General features: G+C 44.6%; 2 protein-coding genes across 2 annotated transcripts in view; one reads left to right on the top strand and one right to left on the bottom strand.

Moving 5' to 3' along the window:
• Nucleotides 1–19731, bottom strand: part of rtn4rl1b (reticulon 4 receptor-like 1b) — a 127505-nt gene extending 107774 nt beyond the window's left edge. Inside the window, exon 1 of the mRNA XM_062385258.1 lies at nucleotides 18877–19731. Within this exon, the coding sequence (XP_062241242.1) occupies nucleotides 18877–18889 (13 nt within the window). The 5' untranslated portion in view covers nucleotides 18890–19731. The remainder of the gene's footprint in view (nucleotides 1–18876) is intronic.
• A 999-nt stretch (nucleotides 19732–20730) lies between these two features.
• Nucleotides 20731–26170, top strand: part of dph1 (diphthamide biosynthesis 1) — a 48225-nt gene continuing 42785 nt past the window's right edge. Inside the window, exons 1-2 of the mRNA XM_062386209.1 lie at nucleotides 20731–20839; nucleotides 22795–22944. Of these exons, the coding sequence (XP_062242193.1) occupies nucleotides 20788–20839; nucleotides 22795–22944 (202 nt within the window). The 5' untranslated portion in view covers nucleotides 20731–20787. The remainder of the gene's footprint in view (nucleotides 20840–22794; nucleotides 22945–26170) is intronic.

The following is a 26170-nucleotide window of genomic DNA, read 5'->3' as shown; positions in this document are numbered from 1 at the left end:
GGAGAGTCACTTCCTTTTGTTGTGTGAACTAAAGTTGATAAAAAAACTATTTTTAGTGACTTATCTTCCTTTGGGGACGAAAACTAGTCCCTGCAAAGTGATTGTCCGGAGCACAGAAAGAACTTTTCCCTTCGCTTTTTTCAATCATCACAAACACGGATAAGCTCAACACATGAAACCAAATGTTTGAAAAGCCTTAGAAGACTGAGTGGGTATGAAAATCTCCCCTAAATAGCATTACCGGTGTGGTGCCCCTGGTCGCCAGCGGTGTTGCCCAGTGGGGTCCCGATGTCTGAGACCACTTTCCAGCGGTAATTTGCCCAATGACAGTGGGCTGAATAGGAACAAACTGTGAAGTGTCAACAGGGTGCAGAGCTGTAGGACTGATTCACAGTAACAGCAATCTTGCAATTATTGTCAGAAAGCTCAACATATTAAATCGAGACGAAGAAAGACTTAAAGAGGACAGAGTTCTCCCAGCGATGTTGGTGAAGCAGTGGAGAGTTGTCAGGAGGACGTCATGGCAGCCGGCTGTTCGCCCACACCTCTGAGTGTGGGGCCATTGAGAGGAGGCATAAAGGCCTCTGCTGCTTCTGCTGCAGTGTTGGTTGGATCGCTGAATTGCATTTGACACTCTCCCTCCGACTGTCCAGAAAGGTCATGCTGTCGGGAGAAGTTCAGGAATCAGTCTCCAGATAATGAAGTGTGAACAAGTGTTTGAGTGGCACTCTTTCTTATTTCCCTTCCAACAACGTCTCGATGTGAGATCGTGAAGTTGTCATGAAATAAAACCTATAAAATATCAATCAAATACAAATCATGAGGGCGATTCTCATATAATGCAACAACAAAAAAAAAATGATTTAAAAAAAACAAACACTAATTGTGCTGCTCTTGGTGTTGCACAGCATGAAACGTCCCTGGCTCTCTAACCTCCGGGATGCCACTGAGAATCCTGTAGGGAGGGTTTTTAATTGCCAGTTAATAAGGTGGCTCTACACCAACCTCTTTACATGTCCTCCAGCTCTGAGAGCGATCAGGGGCAAAAACCCGAGGCTCTTTTCCCTCCGAGATACTATCGTATAAATACTCGAGCAAATGATTTCAATATTTGAAAAGGCAGCAGCAATTTCCATCATATATATGACATGTATCTCATCCACATTAGTGTTCGGCGGACATGTTTCTCCACTGCCTCCTGAATACCTGATGACTGACACATCTGACAGTGGCTTGAATAACAGGAAGGACATGTTTATTCGCCGGTTATCCAAACGTAAGTGAAATAACGTATTCCACAGTTGGCCTCTCCTATTAAACGTGTCTCTCGGGAGGCATCAAAGAGTGTGAATTTTAGAAGGCTATTATCCTCGTATTAAGCCTCGCTTTATGACACTCACAATGGAGAGCTTTTTGATTGCATTATTTCATTATTTCCCTGTGAGGCTCTCATTTGCATGCGAATAAACAGGGAAGACGAGCGACGGGGCGCGGACGGAAGTCGAAGCGGGGATGGAGACCTTATTTGTCTTTCTCGAGGAGGCGTCATTTTGCAAGTCGAGCTCCGTGTACACACAGAGCCGCGGATTCAAGCACACACGTGATGGCAGTGAAACAAACGGAGGCAAACGTCGAGGCACAAACACACACTTAGCAACAGCCGGCGCAGCCCACTGTGCAGGCGCCCCACACCAGGTTGTTGGAGTTAACACACAAACAGACGAAAGGAGAAGGAGAAGGAGGAGGGCGATGAATGCCAACACTACGCTGGAGACCGCTTTCCTCCAGACATATGACATTTAACCAGTTAGCGGAGCTGTCGAAACAAGCGCTTGCTCCACTCTGCAAAGCGCAGCAGGTGATGGCGTGGGAGACAAACAAGGAGTGAGGGTGGGCGGGGAGGCGAGGCGGCAGAGTCCGGCCTGGTGGCGGTCTTGTGAGGTGAGGAGAAGCAAAAAAACAAAGTTCAAACAGCACTCACATCACCTGACAGGGCAGGGCGGCACGAAAACCAGGGCGCTGAGAGCCGAGGGTCTGCCTCCGCGCGGCGGCCATTAACTCTCCATTCCACACCACTCTCCTACCACACCCATCTCTAATTACCTCCGCCTCAACCAGCACGTGACGGGCTCTGTGCAGTGGGCCTCTCTGAACGGAGGCTGATCACAGACTGCCTCACTGTGGACACATCCGGCCCTGGAGCCGTGCCCTGGGGAGGAGAGGCCTCTGGATTTAGCTGCTCCTCTAATGAATCCGGCTCAGGAATCCCCGCTCCTTGGTGTGTGTGTATTTACGTTAACACGGCAGCCGGCGTGGAGAGACGCCATTCTGATACAGTGAATTCACGAGCCTGTTGATTATCCCTGAGAACGGCGTGACACCGCAGACTGTTCCCAGAGCAGGACGGAGGTGTTTAATGACAGCACGCGGATCGAGACGCGCTCCTCTATCGTACCTCGTTGCCAGGTCCCTGCTGCGACATGACTAATAGCACAGGTGAATAAATGCGCTGCTGCAAGGAGACAGAGTCTTTCAACGCTCATTCAGAAGCAGGGTCATTATGTGGCCAAATCCTCACAGAAGCTTCCTCGGCGAACTAACCCCTGCATTCATTCTCCGATCCCTCCCCTGAACAACTGCCGTTGCTCCCTCATTACCATGCATTGATCGGGCTGAAACTCTGAGTTGCTCTGGGTTGCACGGTCCCGCCACATTCAGCTGCTGCCTCATTAAACTACTATTCATAATCCCTGTGGCCACTAATGCTAAATTCAGGCCCTCTGTGTTTTTCTGAAAAAACACCTCCCATTAACGAACACTTGAAGAAGTTAATACAGAACGTGATTTCCAGTGCCGGCGGTGGATGAAATGACGTAAGCACATACAATTCTGAAAGAAAGGAAAATGTAGGACTAGCCTGAATAAGTACTAATATCGCCCTTTAGAGGCGTATTAAATGTATTAGTATTAAAAAGTATTGTATGGTATTGTCTGGATTGAGATGTGTGGGTGTATATTGTGCATGTGCATGAATTTATGAAATATTACTTTTACATTTATGACTATGAGATGGATACAACAAAAAACACCATTTATTCATATGAAATTTCATTTTCAATCTACAAATCTCCAGCGACTTCTTAATCAACACTCACAATCATATCTCCAGACCTTCAGAGCAAGGTCGTAAATCACAGACAAACATTTATTAAGTGACTCTGGTGAGATTTGAGTAAAAACTAATGAAGTAGACCATCTTACCTTATTCTCCAGGATTTTGAGATGGACCCATCACATCATAGTATGTAAATAGTCTGCATGTATACTGAGGGAATTTAAAGGTTTATGTGCATGCAGATAACAGATTGTGATGGGTTCAAATCCCCTAATTTGAGTAGCTTATATCTGTGCTACATCTAATTTATCTATGTTTATTCAGACTCTCTCCAGACATCTGTTTTACTTCATTCAGGAACAGAGAGAGCTCACCAAACCTCACTGATGGAGCTGTCATCTTGAATTTCTGAACATTTAAAAACTTTAAATAGTTTGATCACAGTTTCCAGTTATTATTCTGTTTAGTATTTAGTAGTTTATTGAGCCTCCTGTTTGGATGCAGCGTGTTCACCCGAGAGACACATGGGAACTAGGGGTGACGTGAGCAAAGAAACACAGCTGCAAACACAGCTACAGTCCTCTCTGCTATAGAAAGCTTCTTTAGCCATCCGTATCTCTCCTTCCCTCCTCTCCCTCACTTCCACATCTTCCTCCAGCGTGCTCTCCCAGGATCCCTCTCATGTTTTCGGCAGTGGCCTATTAGAGTGTACATCCAGCCGGGGCCATATTAAAACCCTGTGCTTGTGGACCCAGATAAAGATGCCCCTTTTTTTCGCCCGATAGTTTGACCCATCGCAGACAGCACGCACTACATTAATATTCTCCCACAGATCAGAGACAAAGGGGCTCCCAGGCCCTCGTGCTGTACTGACTGGTGTGTCATCTGTGCATCGTCCACAAAGAGACGGGAAAAGACAGGGCGAGGATGGGGGGGGTACTCGAATATATGGTAACACTGCATGAATTTTTCATCCGCCGGCAGCTGTGTTCATAACCTTTTCTCGGGTCAGCCACTGTGGTTTTCTGCGACGCCAGAGAGTCACTGGCATGTCGAGCTTGGCGGCCATGGCAATCCGAGGGAGAGCGGGAAACAGAGGAGGCAGGGTCCCTGGCTGGGGGGGGGGGCAGGTCAGCTGCGAGGGGACGATTGTGTCGGTCTCTAGGTTTTTCGGGGGGGTTTTGTACTTGAGAATACAGCGTGTGTATGTGTGTGTGTGTGTGTGTGTTGTGTTGAATGGGAGTCCCTGGCAGGTTTCCCTCAGAGCGAGTCAGGCAAGAGACAGGACTCTTATCCCTGGAGAAACTGCCCAACCTTCTGTGCCAATTTTGGCCCTGTTGCTGGTGCATGATGGGAAAGAAAAAATATCCCTCCCTCCTCTTTTTTCCCCTCCCCTGTGAAAAGCACCCTGACCTGAATACAGATTCAGATGAATAATACTCGGTCTGTGGACGAGGGCAGACACAACTTTTTGAGTATTCATCATCTGAAACTCCCTCTCTCTGTCTCTCTCTATCTTCCCCCCCCCCTCTCTCTCTTTCTCTCTTCACTCTCTCTCTTTCTCGCGCCTTCAAGGTGAGATTCTGACGTCGGGCGACATGCTCCGGTTTGTGGACCACGTGAGAAAAACACGAGGAAAGACGGCGGAGAGCGAGAAAAACAAGCAACTGTGACTGCGCAGTAGAGAGCCGCAGCCCCAGATTCACAATCGTACTGGGAATCACAACACGTTTTAATAATTCAGGATGAATAGAGGAGGAGAAACGAGAGAAAATCTGCAGCGAGCATTGAAGCCAAAAGAAAATGACAAGGAGGAAAGAAATCCAACAACACTCTCCACACGAAATATCTCATAGTCTGGAGACGTGTCTGAACGACTGCTGTAGGATTATGCCACACGTCAGCGTATGGAAATTGCAGAGATTCTCCGAGCCGCTGGAGAAAGACGACCACGGCTCACTCACATATTCTCATCGCTACAGTCTGGTTCACCGTGATGTCTTAATAGCGAGGCTTAATAATTGAGGACCTCTTGATTTATTAATTGTTATCTATTGAACCGACTTGCCAAGGAAAAGACGAACCAGCAGTTTCCTGTTTGAAACACGTCAACAAAGCAACATCTGTGCCACACCATGTTCTGCCTTCACTGGAGGAAATATTTAACGTACCCGACAAAAACAATGGCTTTCACAATTATTGCGCATACATTTTTGTGACACACGTACGGTTTCTCAAACAATTGCTAATGTCTAATATTATTTTGTATCGGATTAAGATTAAGATTAAGATGCATTTATTAGTCCCAAACACATGCACAGACATGCAAAGGCACACTCATGCAGGTAGGGACATTTAATCTCTGCTTTTGACCCATCTGGTGCAGGACACACAGAGCAGTGAGCGACCATGTACGGCGCTCAGGGAGCAGATGTTGGGGGAGTAAGGTGCCTTGCTCAGGGGCACTAGACAGGGTAGGGAGACTCTTGGATTTTTGGACAGATCAATCCAGGTTTGTCTTTTGTTGTCTCTCCGTGGAGTCGAACCAGAGACCTTCTCTGCCCATAGTCCAAGTTTCTGCCACTAGACCACCACCTCTCCTATAGGAATCCTGTGGTTGTTGTTCTTGTCCTGGCCCTGCACGCACTAAACCACATCTTATCCTGTTCCACTGTCCTTACTCCCTAACCACTGGCAACAAGGTAGTGGACAATTTGCCAATTAGTCTAAGCCCCTGTGATTTTGCCACTCTAACAATCGCAATTTACATTAATTATTCATTGGGAGGCCGCACACACACTTGTCGCAGACAGAAGGGCTTGAACGGGGGGGGGGAAGTGCTGCGGTGAGATGTGATCGGATCTGTCGACGCTGGTCTGTTTTAGATTCCACCGCTTAGCATGTCTGCCGGGGAGTCTGTAACGCCCGAGTCTCCTGTGTGGATAAACATGGATAAGCATTGTGTTTACATCTATTATGCATTGTTTTGTCTGAAATGGGACCTCACTATCTTCAATGTGTAGAAAACGGTTTGCAGAGACGTCCTCTCTCTGTCTGCAGACGGTGTTTGTATCTGTTCACCAGAAAAAAATGTTTTTTTCCTGTGACCTCTGTGACCCGTGCAGTCGGTTCTTATAAATCTGCATTCAAAAGGAAACGGCGCCAGTCATCCTGCCATCTCGGCGAGAGGGCGGCGGATCAGACAGAAGACACCTTGGCTCATTGTTCCTACTTTCCGTCTCCTTTTGAGCAAAGCCGTGTTTATTGTTGTGCCTGGCGATAAGTCGGGAGCTGTGTGACTGTTTACAGAGCCGCAGAGGCCGAGCGTGCCGAGCGGCGGGGTCACAGGGCCGGTGCTGAGAGGTCACGGCCTTTGTGTTCAGACATACTCTTCGGGGACCGTCGCTTTCTTTGCTCAGCATAAGTAGAAACACAAACAGCAACACACACACACACACACACACACACACACAGGCACACACACACGCAGTTTTTTTGGACATGTCTTATTAATGATGAGCCGAAGACGAAGGATGGAGTCAGTAATGCGCGCAGCAGGACGGAGCTGACCGCGGGCGGGGGGGGGAAGCAGACCTGCTTGGGAATCAGCACCAGCCCAGACAGATGTTGCAAATGTGTTTCTCGACAAATGAGACGCATCTGTGCCGAGCGGGATGGAAGAAGAGTGAAAGACCGACAACTTTGTTCTCAGCAAAAGAAAATTAGGACGTTCGTCGGTGGACAACATCTTTTAGAATATTAACTATCAAATCATTCTGAAATGAAATGTGTTCTTGTAACCTCTATCTATAAATGAAAGGACTTGATCTGACATATTTTTAATTCCCTTCATCATTTGATATATATTGGGGCCGATTTCTATCAGAGAGAAGATGAAAATTGCGACTGTAAGTAAACATGAATTTATTTTGATGCTTGTTCTAAGTGAAAAAAAAAGAACCGCCTCCTATTTGTGAATTTGTCATTTCTCACGTCAGAGGCTTTTAATCCAGCTCTGTACTCTGTGTAATTCATACTCTTCATGATCTCTCACACACAACCTGCTTTTGGACTTCAGTTTGGTTTTCAGAGCTGTCTTTTGTGGATCCCTATCTAGATATTGTGACATCTGCCATGTCTCATTTTTCTTCCCCGTCAACGTCAACTTGTTTTTATTTTGGCGTTGAAGTATTTGTGAGGACAGAGTTACTGAGCTGCGGCTTCACCTTCCAGGCTGGATCACGCGATAATCACGGATCGGTTGTGACAGAGGTTTTCTGCAAACGCGCATATTGTCTGGTGTGACGCGCACCGCAGTGACACGGCAGAACGCTAAGAGGAGCTTCTTAATTCGACTCGCCAACTTCCATCCGTCAGCACATTTTAAATTTACAAGATGACCTTCGTGTTGTGATGCAGGACAAACGTCAATCATCTTTGAATGTGTTAATGCGGCTGTTGGTTGTACAAACAGAGAGATGGACGACATGGCAGAACCCCAAAAAGTGAAGCCAAAGCATATGGATCTCCCCCTGGTGGCTGGCGGCTTTATATGTCCTAAAGTAGTCCTCCTCCATGCTCGTGAATGCCACGTTGAGCAAACAAGTTTTTTTGTTATCATTTTAGGTAGCTGTTTTCATACTGATGACGGCAGTGTTAGTCTTTCTAATAAGTTTGCTTTTAATTAGTCATTTATTGGTCTAAAAACAGGGTAGAACATCATGATTGACAGCTGAGACTGAGTTGCTATTGGTCGAGCATGTGTGTTGGCCAAATTTCGATACCGTAGTTCCAGGAGAGTTGCGCCTGCATCAGGGATATTTTAGCTTCGGGTTTTTTTTGTGGCAGGAAGTGGTGACACGTCATCCCTCTCTATCACACAACCTCTGATAAACATATAAATAACTACAAAGTTTCACTGAAAGTTATTTCACAGATCAAACTCATTAATTAACCAAAGCAGTGACTGGACAGAACTTGATCGTACAAACTGTTACTCACACGTGTGACCATCATATCACACATTCTTCAGGAGGACTGTGTGGGCCCTTATGAGTAGATGAGTAGTGTATGGAGAGAGAGAGCTGAAGCCTTCCTGTTCTATAGTGTTTGGAGTTTGCACCTGCTAGGTGGGAGGCAGAGAGCTGAAGAGGGCTCATGCATACACGGATGTAACAACAATGGTGTGAATATCCAATGGCGAGGGAGAGACAGAGGTGTGTGTGTGTGTGTGTGTGTGTGTGTGTGTGTGTGTGTGTGTGTGTGAGATCGCCCCAGCTGCTCCCACACAGCGCCAGGAGCTATTCCGATCAGCAGGATAATAGTGCCATCATCGCATGGTTTCATAAGCCGAGCGCCTCCGTGCAGAGATGGAAAATGGACTAAACGTATGCATTCTAACAGACAGCTCGGTGTGTGTGGCAGGTAGCTGCGAGGGGCCCAGACGGATCGGGCTCCTTCATCTCAGCGCCGCGTCATGTAGCTCGCGTTGCGTGGAGACTTTGGGACCAGGACGATATTTACATCATGAGCGAGTCGTGAAATTTGGAAATAAACACAGCTGCCAGAAATGCGCGACTTCTGAGGAAGGGGAGGGGGGGCGCTGATGGGGTTTCTTTTTAAGCTCCATGTTAACTGATTATTTTTATTTATCTCCTTCTGTCTTATTTTTTCTTTCTTTGAGTAATTATTATCATTTACCTAGAAATAGACAACAGTAAACCAAAAACCTTTAAAGCATCTCGTTGCAGCACGAGTGCTTAAAGCACCCAGGAATAATGTGTTAATTATAAATATAATTATCTTTCCAGCCCCTAGATAAACCCATTAAACTGTTTTCTTTGCCTTTTTTTTTTCCTAAGGAGTTACATTTGTTAGGCATTTTAAGATTTAAGTTTTTAAGTCTGTGTTCTACACTTCACCTTAATTATGTATAATGATAAACCGTATTTACAAAGCACCTCTCAAAACACAGCTACAAATGCTTTACAAGACAAATACGGAAAAAAGAGGATGAACGATTGAAAACAATTATAAACCGATGGAACAGTAAGGGGGTCTTCTGAGGTTGTTACCGCCATTATTTTTCTTCTCAACCAATCAGCCGGCTCTAAATTTCAGAGTAAAAAACATTTGAAGAAAATAAAACTAATTTAAAAGAATATGTCAACCTGGAAAATAAAGGCTTTTCCTGCATCTGTATTTCCATCAGTTCTCCGTCTCACCCACAGTGTCATCTGGACACCATGAGCTCAACACCTGTTATCTCAACGATGTTAAAGTGAATTTGTGCTTTTCCTGGTGAGCTTGTACACATGCAAAAAATACCCTGGTTGTTCCTTGAAAACACAGAACAGCCTTATCAGCACTGGTCCAGGGGAAACGCTCATCAATCTGTCGGGTCAATGAACCTTTCAGGTCAGTGACACCGTCTCAGGAGCATATAAATTATCCCGGACATCATTATAGCCCATCATCCTCTCATCCTCCCTCCTCCTCTCCCACTCTCTCATCCCAAGCCCTGTCAACAACTCCTTCTACGGGCTTTTAATTGTATCGTCGACAATGTCATTGAATCTATGCACAGAGAGAGAAGCTGTCTAATACTAGAGTCTTGCACACAAACGGCTCCCTTATAGTTTCTTAGCAAATTTGTTGCTCTCTAAACGAGGATGTTAAATTCCCCACAGAGTGTTAAACCAATATGTAGATGCAAGCAGAGTAAACAATGCAGGCTGCTAAACACAGGGCCCATAAAGCACACAAACAGAACATGCTACAGTTTGGAGTTTGTTATCACAGCGGGGTGAGAGTCTGGGATTGGTTGACTGGCTAATACGCACATACAGGAGGGCTCTGTCTGGAGGGTGGCTCTGGAGGATACTTTGCACTTGGCTACCTAACACGCTGCGACTGTTAACCTCCCCATCCATCAGTGGAGAGAGCAACCGTGACACAAAAAGCCTGCTACTTCCATTAGAGCCCCGACGGAGCCTGACGCGCGTCCTCGTGCTCCCTCCCTCTCCCCTTGGCCCCGTATCTCTCGCTTACGATAATGAAGTCTTCCACCTCTGTGTGCTCATATGAAGTGAGCAGCTAAACAATGTCTTTGATAATACTTTTTTTTTTTTGTGAGGAGGGGGGGGGGGTCGCCTCCCCCCGCTGTGTCCCTTTGTTTTCCCCTTGATGCCCACGTCTTGCAGGGATGAGGGGACTTACATCGGGCGGTGGTGTGAATTAGCTCACAGACGTATAGGGATGAAAGACCAGCTCCTTATTATGGCCTAAATGCATGAGCACACTTCTGGGGATAGAGATGTGTAAATGAGCTCCACACACCAAGCGCTGTCCTTCTTTTTTTCTGGGCTGTTGTTTTGCTCTTTTAAATAATTGACAAGGCTGCGCTTGTGAAGACAGGGACAAATCTGCTGAGTTAATGTCCCCGCCAGAGGAGGTTTAGCACCAGGCGCTATCAATCCTCCTGCATAGAATTGTTACCGCCGAGGCAGTCCATAAATCTTACGTAACCCCGGCTCAACAGTAGAACAAGTCGGTATTCCACTAGCGTGTGCTGTTTATTGTTTCACCGGAGAGCTGGCAGGGGATGACATCTGCTATATTTACCCTGTAGATTACGTTCCATTTCCGAAACAACCCTTTAATGTCAGGCAGGTCTCGGCGTCGGGGCTGGGGACATATTAGAGTGATTGCTGAGGGCAAGCTGTAGGCCGCTGCGGGTCGCCTGACGAGTGGAGAAAGTTGTTGTTTTCATAAGAGCCGGAGCTGTGGGGGGTGCACGTGTGCTTAGGACGCTGATCTCAAACGGGGGGGGGGGGGGGGGGGTGTTGGCGCAGTGTTCATTGTCAGACAGTGGCATCTGTGTTCCCAGGCCTCCTGTGGGAATTGAATGGCGTGTGATTGAGGCCTTGACTGGGAGCAGCAGCTATGAGACACAGTGTACGTGCTACTGAGTGTCTATTAGCCCGACAGTTTATTTTCTTCTTTTCTCTTTCTTCGACTGAAGGCCAGGCAGCACACGGCTCTCTCTTCCAGCCCCCCCCCCCCCTGCCAGGCACAACAGATGGATGGGATCCTCTCTTCGCGATAAAAACAGCTCTGAGCTTTCCCCCCTTTTGCCCACCATCAAAATCCCAACAAATAAAACGACTCCTGCACTGCCAAGGGAAGCAAATTCATATTGGTGGTGTTTTCATACAAACGGCCCGTCTCTGCTTTTAGCCCGAACGGCATCTGTCCCTTTGTTCTTCCAGAACGACAGCCAAGGACCAGATGAAAAAAGTCCTCCGAGAGCAGGTTGCTCTTCAAGTGGCTTCATCTCAAACAGGGAGGCACCTGGATTTTTAACCTGAGCAAACGTGCAAAAGGAAAGCACCTCATTAGGATGCACAACTGAAAGCCTGCAGGATAAAGGTGATAGGAATGTAAAACAACCAGCTCCCGCTCTCACTACGCCTCACTGCTGCCTCCGCTCCATCCTCAAGCAAGGTCTCCTCAGCCACACCTATTTTTCCCCACAAAAACAAAAAGCAAAAAAAGCACTGCAACATCAGTGTAGGAGGCGAGGGACGCGATGGTGCACAGTACCAACACGCCTCGAACAGTCTTAGCACATGCACCGTGTGATAGAATCCACCGCAGCGTGTCAAGCCAGGGCTGTGTTCTCTTTACCAGGTGCAGGGACAATTAACACGCTTATCTCTGGCACACAACACAGCACCTTGCACCTCTATTGTGAGTTCGCAGCCCAGTGTTGATGATGCAAGGACTTAATGCCACAAATGATTTCCACGAGGGGCCAGCGGTGAAGAGCAAGGCTTGTTAGGCGAACGAAAACAGACAAATGTCAAGGACTTCACTCTCATTCAGAGCAGAGAGGGTGGGAGACGTCCTCTCTGCACCAGGAATAGATTTCGAATTAATGGAGGTAGTCTGTGAACGCAGCAGGACATTCGTGACTTGGAAAAAAGTCAGAAACGAGCTGGTAAATTGAAACTGGTAATTCCAAACCATTCATATCCCCATTGTACGTGCGGTAATAAGGTCAAAACACGGCCCTGCTGCTGTAGAAGACTGAATTTAAGACCATTCAAGACAACTCGGAAGGATTTGCATATGACAAAATGTGTGATTTTTGGAAAAGACCTTGACCCATATTCTGTAATTACTTCAACTCCATTCATCCCTCAGTTAAATAATACTCATCCGTTCCTTTCTTCGTCTATCTTTTGGATTCTAGACAATCCTCTTGTTCTCCTCAAGCCACGATTTGATCTCTTGCCAGACGTTTCTCATCGATTCGCTTTTGAAATATTTATTACGATGAACTTGTGCTGCTTTCAAGGAACGCTTGGACAAATAGTATAGCCGTCCTTCTTTGAAGTCTTTATGAATGTGAGGACAAGTCAAAGCTAACTTTGCTTTTCCAGAAGAGGCTTCTTTTTGGAGCTTCACATAAAAGTCCAACAGAAATGCAACGGCACCCCCACAATTAAGCCTCCAGTTGGTGTGAGTATCATCACAGGACCCAGCGTGCATCGGCGGCACAGGGCAGAAATAATCCCCCGCAGGTTACAGCAATTACCTGAGCCCTGACTGCTCCTTAAAGCCAGTCTCAGACGTGACAGACATATTACCACAGATAACATTTGCAAGAACAGACACCAGGCAGATATTACAAGCGCTAAGCTCAGATGTGACGATGACAGTCGCCGGTCTCATTAAAGCCGGGGACGAGGGGGCCGTCTCCACTGAAGCTGATGTGGAACAGGAGGTGAGCGGACTGACGGAGACAAAGACATGAGCCGTAGGACAATTGAATGATGATTGTCGTTCCTTTCCATCATCACATTCCCCACTGCATGTTTTAATTTCACACAGCAGCCCGAGCCCCACGTTTTCATTTGCCTGCCTCTTTACGCCTGCAAACTCCGGAGAATGAATTAGCCGTTGTTTTCACATCAAACATCACTGAATAAATGAGTTCTGACTGTGACGTGGATGGAGTGTGACACGAATCACAGGCATTATTAAATAACACGAGTCGGATAAGATTGGACTTTGAGTCGCGCAGGAGCATGTGCATGCTAATGTGCACATACTTAATACACCATGGTGCTGCCAAACTGCAAATCTTGGTCTTTCTCAACTTTGTATGTGACAGACGTTCCTTCCTCCCTTTTCTTAACCTCTGCTCTGTCTTGTGATGATGCGCTACTCAATCTTGAGGACTTGCTAACTCTCAATGCCAAAAGGGCACATGCCCAGGTGCTGGTGGGGCTGAACTGCTGTCCTCAGCACACAAAGGCAATGTCGCCGGGGGGGGATGGCCCGAGGAAGGGGGAGAGCTGTCAGAGCAAAAGGAGAGCACATGGGATTACTGTCACCAGTCGCCGGGACTGTCTCCCTCTGCCGTCCTGTCGCACCAGATCCGTGGCATTGTCAATGACATTGACCTTTAAACCCTAATTAGCCACTTAATCAAAAATTAATTATTAATATTTGAAAAACCAACAGGGCTTAGGTTGTTTGTCTCTTTCACCTCATTATCCTCCGCTAATGACCGCCCTTGCATCTCATTTCCACAACAAAGGCTGAGGAGATGGCGTTTGCACAGGAATCAGGTAAAATTATATTTAAAGGGCAAACACAAGACGGACGGTTTTTTTTTTTTTAAGAGTTGCATGTTCTGTAAGTTTCACCTCTGGCTCCTCTTCCATGATGGAATGTCCTGTGGATTGAATCACTAAGACGTCTCCTCAGACTGCATTAATAAGTGAGTCCTTGGCAGCATTAGAGCAACGCTTCCACTTCTGAACTCAGAGCCCTCATGCCCTAATTCAATGTGAAATGGTTGATGGGCAAGTGTGAAAATGGCCCCCGCAAAAAAAAAGAAGAAAGTTCATGGCAGAAAAGGAACATGCACACCAGTCAGTACTGTCATCTCAACACAAACACACACACACACTGCACATATATGCACTCACACACTTGTTAATTATGTGTCGTCTCGCGTTGGCATCACATGGAGAAACAATCCCGGAGGCTTCCATGGAAACTCCCGAGCATTGGCAACTAGATGAATGGCTTTTGGATTTCACCAATCACCTTTCAGTAAATGAGATGTTTGGCATGCACTGCAGAGAGAGGTGCATTGTGGGGCGGCGTAATAAATGCAACTCAGCCACCCAATGATTGGTAATGCTCCTCTGCCAATAATCCTTGATGCTGTATTTCATCTAGATCGACACACACCACCGACGGGTCAATTTGTGCAAGTGCTCATTTGCCTTGAATTTTTGATTTGTGGTTCTAAACACTCTAAACCCACTTAATTCCTTATCGTGATGTTTTGATCGGCCAATCCTTCTATTTAAAACCGAAGAAATGTAGATGATCTCAAAAGGAATGCAGTCCTGCTCTCAGATTTGCTTTCTACTTTTCAGGCAGCTTATGGGATCAGTTGGAGGGTTTATATTTTTCGCTCCTCTTTACATTATCCTCTTCACTTCTACTCAAACCACCTCTCCTCCAAACCCTCAGTCATCAGTCCATGCTGATGGAAACACAAACCAGGCTGAGAAGTACAACAATGCGGTGTCGACAAGGAGTGATAGCGGAAGGCTGACACAGTGAGAGGATTAGGAGGATGATAATATGAGCTGTGACTCCTTACTCTTTAAATAGAACTCTCTCTGGGCGTTGGCGATGGCTGGAAGTTTGCAGCGCATCACAGCGACAGATGAGCGTTTATTGCTCTTGTGCAAATCCACGTCATCACATCCAATCACTTGCAGTGTGTGTGGGGGGGGGGGGGTTGCTTCAGGGCTTTGGATCTTTCTCGGAAAAAGCCTCTGTTTGCCAATGACAAAGAAAGTCCATTTGCTTTTATCACTTTGGTATTTTGCGTACTCTATGAGTCATATGAGTCTTTCGGGGGGGGGATGTGGCCTGCACAAGTGAGCGGAGCCAGAGCAGCACAGAGCAGAGGCCACAGGTGTTTCCTTTGTACCACATTCATTGCGCTGATGGAAAATCCCTCAGCCTTGTCTGCCAGAACCGATAACATCACGAGCAGTGTGCTGCTTTAAAGTCAACGCTCGCAATTGCGGCTGATTTACAAAATATGATTACGAGATGCTACAACATTCCGTAATGGCTGCACTAGTCATTATCTCTGAATATTGTCAATCACTGAAGATGGAAGATTAAGTTAGAGACTGGTGTGCGTGTGTCTGTGTGTGTGTGAGTGTGTGTTTGTGTGTTTGTGTTTTTGACATGTTTATGACACGAAATGATCCTAATTTGATGTCATTAGTATTCATGCACACCGGTGTTTACAAACATAAAGCTTGTATGATCTGTGCTGTAGTTACGACCTCCTTTGTTCCCTCGGAGCAAAATTCCATTAAAAAATGCTCATCGCCTTAAATGAGGTCGATGCAAATGTGTTTCCCAATTAGTCTTATCTTGCAGGTCTGACACTTACACGAAGCCAACCTGCCATATTTGTGTGTGCTTGCCTGTGTGAGTGTACCTGTGTGTGTGTGTGTGTGTGTGTGTGTGTGTGTTTGCACATCTCTCAGCTTTGTGAGAGCAATTTCAGGTTAAGAAGTTGGATTTATTGTTGACAATGGATTATCTTGAAGTAGAGGTATAAGGTTTGAGATAAGGTGTAGTGCCGATGCTTAGAGCAGCTTATCAGTGGTTTTGCATGTTTCAGCCTTTCAAGCACAAGTTGTGCTTGTGTTGTGCTGGTTTTCTAGAGTATGACACTGATCGGGAGAGATTTTGTTTAGCTCCGAGGCTTCCACCAGTTCCTCTTCGTGTCAGTTCAGTAAGAAGATCTACTGGTTGTGGATCGGCTCACTTAAGACAAATGATCCATCATGCTGTTGTTGCCTCCATGTTTGTCACATGTTACGCTGTCACAATGGGTGGGGGGGGACACAGAAGTAATGAGGGGTCATTTTGTTTTGTCTCAGAATCTCCTGTTCACTCTGACATGTATCCATAAATCACAGGAAAAAATACTTTCAATCTACAATAGCAGCCACACAGCAGGGATTGAGATGGATGATGATTTTTGTCTTTGCTAATCGATAGTCATTAAGTTTCTGAAGTGAATGGAAAACAGTGGCTGTCGATGGGAAGTGACAACAAATCTATTGCATTCATGTCAGCAATCCAGTGTGCAGGTGAACATGCAAGAAAATATTTGTATATAAATGTTTTCATAGAACAGAGCAACCAATAGAAGTGCAAGGATCTGCATTATGTTTGTCCTGGTGTAGGGGAGCCATTGATCCAAGTGTTTCCTATCCATAGAGTATATGATTTGTATACCTGTTTGTGCTTCTCTGCATGCATTCATTTCCCAACACAACCCACCATACAACACAAAAGGCCTTTGCTTGAATTCCTACAATTCTCCTGAATAACATGTAGCGGCAATTATCACACGTCACAGTATGGTGTATTCAACGGACACCTCATCTTTTCCATCTCAGAGCTGTTCTGACAGATGATCCCTTGTGTCCACCCCATGGCTGACTGGTTCTGAGAAAAAGGAGAGTCCATAAATGCGAGGCGGAGAAATGGGCAGGAAGGCCGAGGCGGAGATGGAGCGATGTGAATGCTTGCATGCACCCAGAGCACAGACTCAGTCACACATGTACTTGTATAAGCCATAGAAAAGACACACATCCACGCCCTGGGAGAATCACAAACACAACGCTCTGACTGTTCACACAAAGATACGAGGGCTGTGTCGTCTCACCTGCAGTTGAACACACACCACAGCGGATGTTGTACATATTTGGACATATTTGTGGATTGTATGGATATGACGGGGCGACGGTCAACCTGTACAAACCTGTGGCCCGCAGATAGAGAAATCAGCCGCCTGTCAGACAAGGTGTCAACCGAAAAGGCCATCGGGAAAATCTACGTGTCCGTTCCATTATCACGGTAATTAGGCTCAGTTATAGCCGTGATGTGAAGTCAACCCGAGAGCTGCTGCCAATGCCTGTCAGCTGAGGCGCTGTCCATGTTTGTGAATGGCGGATTTGTCACACTGAGTGCTGCGTCTGATGCATGAGCCAGGCTCCCTCCAATGTGTTATTTTAGGTGCTAAAATTCCAAATTCGCCAGAGAACTTGTGCGCTGTTCCTGCCAACGCTGACGCATCTCTGCCTCACTGTTACAGACTCAGACGTGCTGGCATACTGAGCCCTTTTTGGCAGCCTGGTGAAATCTGTACTTTGAGGCTGTTTGTCTTGAATTAAGTGGTTTTCTGTCCGGCAGCGAGCAGTGGTAAGACAGTTGATCCACATAGCCAATAAAAACCAGAAAAGACAGAGCAGGGATAGAGCATCTTCAGAGTACAGATCCTGAGAAGCCAATCATTTTGAAATCAGCTCCACGATTGACTCAAAACATAAGTGGGAAATAAACATGGGCCTCATATGTGCATTAGTTCAACACAAACCACAGACTTGCATTTGTGTGATACATTAACCCCCCCAAAAGCATCTTCGGAAATACACACTGTGACTCATGCTAGTTCTCTGAAAACATCCAGATGTAACTCATCATGAGAATGAGCTGTTCTTTTTTCTCGCACAGCCTAATCGCTGATGAGAAGCTGTGAGGATTCAGGTTTAGACAATAGACCTCACCCGAAGCTCCAGCTATAAACACTCATCATAATGGCGCCTTTCCTCGCAAGTGTTGGAACAGCAATGATCGATCTGATGTGTGTGTCCCTGAGGCAGAAACAGATGCTCTTTTATAAGATCCACTAAACAAATACAAGTATGATGCAGAGAGGGAGCGTCGTAAGGTGACCCCCAAAAGGACGATTGTCTTTATCTCTCTCTCTGTGTGTGTGTGTTAAAGTTAGACTATCACAAAATACACAACAGATATAAATTAACAGAAGAGCAGGCTTGTTAAAACTCATGACAAAGTGTTCCAGAGGAGGGTGTAGGACCTCCAGGGGTCCCTCAGGGGGCTCCACAGGCCCCAGCTAAATGAGAAACATCCTTATTTCACCAGTCCCTCCATGCTGGCACAATGGGAGAATGTATTACTGTAATCTATTCTCATTAGAGCTTTTACTCTCCCTACTGTTGTCAGACACCCAGGGTACACAGTTACATGGCTTTATATGGCCAATTAAAGCCTGGAGGCTGTTCATTTGGACCAGGGATCATCAAATACGAGTGTAGGGTCTCATCTATCAGGGGAATCTGGATATTAAAAAGTTTGGGGAGTTAGAACCTTTTATATGAAAAGGTCTTTCGTATTCAGTGTGTCCTCAGTGGAGCATCACCTTGTGAACTGCTGCTTGATCCATCCCATCGCGATGTAGTGACACGCAGCAAATAATAATGGCTCAGCAGAGTGCAACGCACGAAGAGATAGCCTTGTGACCCGGGCACAACTCATAAACTGCAGTGCGGCATCAGCTGTATCCATGGTGGTGGGTCCCCGTGTTTCCATTACCCAAAAAACCTTGCGCTGCTGTGCAACTTCAAGATGCACTTCAAATGGCGTATCGTCCGTAATAACAACCCCCGAGCCAGCGTGGTGAATTATAAATAGCCTGAGTCATATTCAGAGCCGCTTTTACGCGTAAAAAGGAGCGATGATGGCGCAGGAGCGGGTTCACCTTACAGGCTGCGTAAATCAACCAAACAAGCACAGTAGAACAGATGACTAGATTTAAAGTTTAGACTCACCCCGTCTGAACATCTTGCAGGCTTAGGTGTATTTCCTCTTCTGTCCTCGGGGAATCATCTATTCTTATATTCCAGATTCCAAACTCGCTCGCTCTTCAGTTTTTTGAAGTTCAGCTCCGGGGTCTCGATCGTGTGAAATTGTCACTTGGTCCCTCCTCTTGATCTTTCGTGCCACCCAACGTATTAATGTTTTTTTTAATAGAGTAGGACTGCAGATGGGTTTGAGGAGCCAACAGTAATCTCCTGCTCCAAAAAGTCTGGCGGAGCTCGGTCGGACCAGGGGGAAATTACGCGGCAGTCATCGCGGAGCAGACGCGCAAAAACCATCCCTTCAGTCCGGGGTGCAGGCAACTCCTAAAACGCATAACGGTCCGATGCAACCCTTTGATAGCCAACTCCTTTTTTTTTTTGTTGGGGCAAATCAGTCCTGTTGGGGGGGAAGTCGACGGTGAACACGAACACTCTCCAAAAAAACAACCCAACCACAGTGAGATATTTAAATCCAAGTGTCCAACCTCACATTCTCCTCTCGGTGCCTCAGAGCCGCTCAAATCGCATCATATTCGTTCAAATCTCTAATTAACACAAGTTATTTGGATTCACATTCCGCCTCTGATGTCGGATTATAAACGCAGATTCCTCAAATCCTCCTTAATGTGGACTTTGATGCCTTCGTTTTCCTCCTCTCATTCTCTCCTTCTCGCCTCTCCCTCTTCTTCTTTCCCACTCCCCTGTCCCTCTGGTAATTTGTTGGATATCTGGGATCTTGTCTGGATCTCTAGGCTTCTCTCCGCACCTCTGGATCACAGCTCGGTGATGCGCTCAAGGAGGGAGAAAGTGTGTTGTACTGCCTCAGCTCCTCCACCGGGCAGCATCCTGCTCCACATCCCGCTCACTGTGCCTCTGTCTATCTGTGTGTCTGTGTGCGGCAGCCTCTCTCTCTCTCTCAAACACGCACACACACACACACACACACACACACACACACACACAAACACCACAGGTTTTCATATTCATATGATATAAACATACATTTATTTATATCCACATAATAAATACTCTTCCCCCCACACACCATATGATATTGACACTCCAAAGGTCTTCATATCCATATGATTGCACCCCGCCAGCCCCCCACACATGTCTTCATATGATATAAAAAGTCCCCCCCCCCCACACACACACACACTCACTACAGGTTGCATTCATATAGATTCAATCCTCTCACACACCATGTCTTAATTACATGTTACATGTACTCAATGACGTGTGGGGTTTAAAATGACATTTAAGTTGGTATATTGATTACGTTAATCACCAGACACACACACACACACACACACACACACACACACACACACGCACACAAAAAGATAGATACACTATTTTTGTATCTATCTTTTTAATCCTAACTGTAGCCTGACCCCACCTTGTAATCACCTTGACATTAAAATATGAAATTGAAGGGGTTTGTCCCCATAAGGAAGACAAATCCCCACAATGTGTCTGTGTTTACAGATTTAGGTCTCAAAAACATTGTTTCCACAAAAACGACTTGTTTTTATGTTCTATCCTAAGAGCACTATATGTTTATATTTATGAACTTAAAGTGTTTTGTTCTAAGTTATTTTAAAAATGATTTGTTTTGTTCTATTCATGTTTTGCTCTTGCTCATGTTTATTTTTAACCTTTATTTTATCAACACAATGCGTAAACCAAGTTTAAATTGCCATATTATTTCATAAACTGCCTTATTATTTTATTGTAGTTTATGTATAGCAGATTTCAGCTATACATCGCCACTGCAGACAGCGATGACATCGGTGCTCGACTCCTCTCCTCTGTTCTCTTTCTTCGATTGCTTTCCCCTTTTCCCTCCTCACATGTCTTCTTGTTTGGGATGAGACAAACATGGCAGCTCCCTCGAGTGAAGTCCAGCTCGTTCCTGCTAAAAAGCCCACAGGTAAATATACTAGTGTGTTGTGTTCAATACAGGAATATAATAGTAGATAGTCGACTGTTCGCACCTTGTGTAAACACGAGACTTCCTCGTCCGTGAGTCGCAGCTTCACGGACACACTGTTGTCTCCTGCTCCACAGCTGTTTGGTCGTGAAGCAAACACAACATGTGTAACAGCAGCGTTTTACCTCCATGAGATTTACTGGTTACCCAGCGGTTTCCTTACAAATGAGCTTACAGGATAAAACACGTGTTTCTTTAGCATCATGGCTAACATCCAGGAAGTGTTCAGTGTTTTCCTCGCGATCAATAATCTGTCTGTCTGTCTATATATCTATCTATCTGTCAATCTACCTACCTACCCATCTCTCTCTCTCTCTTTCCATCTATCTGTTTATCTGTCTGTCTGTCCACCCACCAACCCAACTATCTATCTATCTATCTATCTATCTGTCAATCGACCTACCTACCCATCTCTCTCTCTCTCTCTCTCTCTCTCTCTCTCTATCTCTCTCTCTCTCTCTCTCCATCTATCTGTTTATCTGTCTGTCTGTCTGTCCACCCACCAACCCATCTATCTATCTATCTATCTATCTATCTAGTTGAGGGGACTCATCAGACTCAATGAGTTTGTTGTGAAATCTGTGCAGCATTCATAACTCAGTGACATTGAATAGATGTGGTTTCTACTAAATTGGATTTATATTTCACTAAGGGGGTGTATACTGTGTTTTGCTGCTGAGGCCAAAAACAGCAATGCAATTTAGGAAAACAGTTGCAAATAGAAAAAAAACACATTCAAATTAAGTAAACAATTTCATCGATGTGAAGACACATGCGCTGCATAAAGTCACAACCCATGAAACTACAGAAAGATGATGCAAATAGTGAAAAATGATTCAAGGGGATTCTAATGAGTGCTGAACCTGGCTATAGTTCAATGCTTTGTGCAGTTATTGAAGTCTGCTACTCAGTGGTGATGGAACTTCACAAAAAATTGAACTACAGCCAGGTTCACAACTTTTTAGGGTTTGTTGTAAGTAAGAAAATAAGAGGAAGGAGATCAATTTGAAATTGTGTAGCCATTTGTAGAAGAAGATTTTCAAATGTATTGTCCAAATATGTAACTTACTTTGACTTTGCTGTGAAATAATCAGGTAAATGTGGCTATCTTTAATTCCACATCTTTCATGCTTGGTACATGTCTGAAAGCCCCCATACAAACACTAGTTAAATGGTTACCTGGAACAATATCATTTTGACTGTCTTGGTTAATTATTCAAAACCAGTTATGAAAATAAAATGGTGCAACATTAGGTATTGGATTTTCTTGCTACCTAAAGTGGAAGCACAACATCAAAAAGCACCTACAATCTATAGTTCCCAGTAGGATTGTACACAAAATGCAAAGTTTGGCCAGCTTCAGTTGGCAAGTGAAAGACATGCAATAAATTAAAAAATGTTGAACGCTGGCCCAGATTTACAGATTTGCGCTTGTCTTTCAAATCCTGCCTGTACCTGAGTGCAAGCGGGGCTATGCTGAAACTCTTTGCAGCAAAATGGTAGCAAACCCTCCTCCAGTGTTTCCCCCATTTCAAAACAAGCCAGCAGCTCATTTGAAATTAATTTGAGAAGATGCTGCAAGGACAAATTTGTCCAATTCCCCATCTCTCCCACCTCATTATGTGTGGTCTATCACTGAAGAGGTGAGGGATGCATTTGCAGAGTCTGTAAGAAGGAAAGCAACATTCCTGACCTGTATTAGCCCCCCACCACTCCACCAACCCCCCTTGTTGTGACGCAGCAGTCTGCAGCTTGGTGCAGACGCGTACAATCTGATGTACAACTTCATAGTTAACTTACACATTCAGTCAGTACAGTTAGGTTCATTAGATAGGGCTTTGAACCTGTGTAAGGTGCATTGCTAACAGCTCAATTGTCTAACCCCTTCCCTTCAGTCCGAGGACCACGGCGGGTAGCCAATCAAATTCCGGATGAAATCCTTAAAGATTCCGAGCTACAGGAGGCGATCAAAGCCCTGCCTGCAAATTACAACTTTGAGATCCACAAGACAATTTGGCGACTGAGACAAGCCAAATCTACGAGAGGTGAGCTCTTTTATTTCTATCTCTGCACATTAGATTGATTTTGATCATGATTGAAAGGCTTTATTTACCCTTTTAACAAACACACAGCTGCATTAGGGGTAAAACTCTGTATTTCAAACGATAGAGAAGCAATAGTTTGATACGCTTCACTGACCAGGGGTCTGGGCGGGGGCCTCACTTTAAAAATAAAGTGAGGTTTAACCTGACATGATGTAGAAGCAGAGCCAACCATGTTTTCCACAATGTCAATACTCCCGAGTGCAGTCTATGTTCGGCTAAGTGCACACAAAGATGCACAGAGATCTAGAGTGCTTGTGCTAGAGGCTTTTAAATTGCAGAACTAACTTTTGAATTAAGTTACATTAGCTGAACTGGAACAGAGGTTGGATGAAGTCATTTGCAAGTAGAGGATCTGTCATTAATACACAGCCTTTATTTACATGATAGGAATAATTCACATTTGCCATAGTGAATGGTACAGAAATTACACTTTTTGTTGAGAGTTATAATATAAACTGACACTACATTGCATTGTTCATTATGCCACTTTGATTCATATTTTATTTATGTCCATGTAATATCAGTGTCACCAATACAACTAGTAGCTGAAGGTTTATGAAACAGTCCAGCTGAGAAGTACTTTGTTTTCTATTTACCGACACCTCATTAACAGTTGCTTTGCAGGTTTCTAGAACATATTCACAACACAGTGAATGTCTGAAGACACACTCAGAACACAGAGCACAAAGAATCCTATACTTAAAAACAGTGTGTGCAAGCATTAATGTAAAATACAATCCATGAGCACATCTGTGCTTTGACCTACTTTGACGACTGTTACAAGCTGTTACCTGCGAGGCTCACACAGTTTTTTTTTTCCCCTGTTGTGAAAACATAATAAAATCCTAGGTCATGTAGGTGATTTTTGGTTTTTCATCTAACCATGCATCCAAAACAGTCAACAATTTAAGATATGTATTTTTGGCTTTGTTCACACTCATCCAGCTGACAAATGACTTAACGCTCACACTCATCCATGCACATGTGTTCTGTAAAGTGTGGCTAACAACAAATACAAGAAATCATATTTATTACTGTGTATTTGGTCCTTATCAAAAGCCCCATAAACAACAATCATTCCAATCTGCCTCAAAGGGGTGAAAAAATACACTGGGAAACAATTTCCGTTTCCTCCCTGACAGAATGACGGACCTCATCTCTTTTGATGTGAATTCTTTTGTCGTTGTTGTTATTTTAGGAAGTGATAAAATACGGGACAAAGGTGAAAACAGAGACATCAGATTGGAATAAAAAAAAACTCTGGAGTTGAGTTACTAAGCCCCTGCAGTGGGATCGTAGCCTCAGGACTAACAGGACAGAGTGGGAGGCTTCACTGACACTGATGCCGTGTGGCAACAAACAACACAACATCTACACAGTGGAGTGGAGTCGACTCTCGATGAGAGTTTAACTGTGAAAACATCCGTACTGGATATAATATTTAAACCAAGTAATGCAACATCTAAAAAAATAAAAAAAACTAATAATTGTATTGAGTTCAACTCACAACAGTTCTAAGTAAGGACAAAAGAAAAAGACAATCAAACATCATAGATAAAAACAAGAGAGTAAAACTTTATGGTAAATGTATGATTCGAGAGATGATTTAAGAAAATAGTGATGTTTCAAGTCTTATTCCTCAGGCAAATTATCACAAACAAAGGACGGTTCTCCTGAGTTGCAAGAAGTAAAGTTTTAAATTCAGTAAAGAACATTTGAAAAAAGCATTTATGGACTTTTTAGGTTTTGTTCTATCTCTGACGGGTATTAAGATTAATTTATTTTTTATTTTGGGTGAAATTATATAGTAAATTGTCATTTACAGGTTTGGTTTAAAGTAGACTGAAAATCAATTGAACCAATCCTCTTTAATAGCGCCTCAGTTTCTGCCCTCATGCCTGCTTACATGTATCTTTAGGCTTTTGTTACAATGTTGGCCTCCTTCCTTTAAAATAAAAATGTCAAAAGTCTTCCGGTCATTCCTGCCTCGGATGGAAATATGCAGATTGCGTGGCAAGAGGATTGAATCATTTTTTCCCGATGTTACTGTGGTGAGTGTGCTGTTTACCGCAGCCTGCTGGCTTTGCCTTTTTGTTGTGACGTTTTTTTATTTTTTTTTATATCAGAGCTCATTCTCTCAACTCAGAGAACACAACATACCTTATCACCTTGGACACCTTATTGTGTCCATCTGTTCCTTTGTCAGCCTTTGAACTCCTGTTGAGTTTCAGAGACTGTGCTTCTGAAATCGGGGACTGAGGCACACGCAGCAGAATTTAATTTTAGCTGCCGTTTGCGGAGTTTATAAATAGTCAAAAGCTGTGTTGTCCTGCCTAATTTTCTCATTTGAGTCTTAATTGTGTTGTTGTGATATCATCTGCTCTGCATCTAGGCTTTTTATAAGAGCAGCTTAGTTCCTCAGGTTGTCTATCTGCTATTGGCAGTCAGTTGTTTGGATTTCTGCTGCTCATCCATTTAGATAAAGACAAGAGAACATGAATGTAATTAGATGATACAAATCTAGTTTACTTGAGTCTATTTTTGGGTTTAGCGATGACTGACATGCCGAAGATATGAATTCATACAAAACAAAGGGCTCTGTGAAAGTTCTTTGTGGTTTGAACCTTCCAGCCGGGGTTCATTCCATTGAAGCAACTGTGTGTGTTTCCATGAAGTGACATATTTCCTTGATGTTTTGTAAAACCACAGACTTGTAAAGGTAGAACACAGCCTCTCCCCTTCTTTCAACTATCCAGCGACAAAGCCAAAATATCCCGAGTTTAAAGGCTGCCGTCTTGCGCTGATGACATCATTCAGAGTTTGCACAGTAGCAATTGGGAGAGTGGAAACGTGATATTGAGTTCCCGCTGATTGAGAGTTTCTCTATTTTGTTTGGCCCATGTCCCATTCACTTACATGGAGGGGGCAAGGTTTCTGACAAATACTGCAGCCAGCCACCAGGGGGCGATTAAGATGCTTTAGCTTTCGGGGCGCTGTAAGTGTTCCTTTTTTTTCTATCTTCAATTTAATATTCATTATCTGCAACTATAGACAGAGAAATTCTACGATGTCGATATCAGCATTTGAGAGAAATAAAGATCTAATGATTTCATGTTCTTCTTGGTTTACCTTGTATTTATGTCATTCGATTGTAGCCTCCAGGATG

Source organism: Platichthys flesus, chromosome 4 (genome assembly GCF_949316205.1).
Source record: "Platichthys flesus chromosome 4, fPlaFle2.1, whole genome shotgun sequence".
NCBI classification, from domain to species: domain Eukaryota; kingdom Metazoa; phylum Chordata; class Actinopteri; order Pleuronectiformes; family Pleuronectidae; genus Platichthys; species Platichthys flesus.
This window is presented reverse-complemented; position numbering and strand designations above follow the sequence as displayed.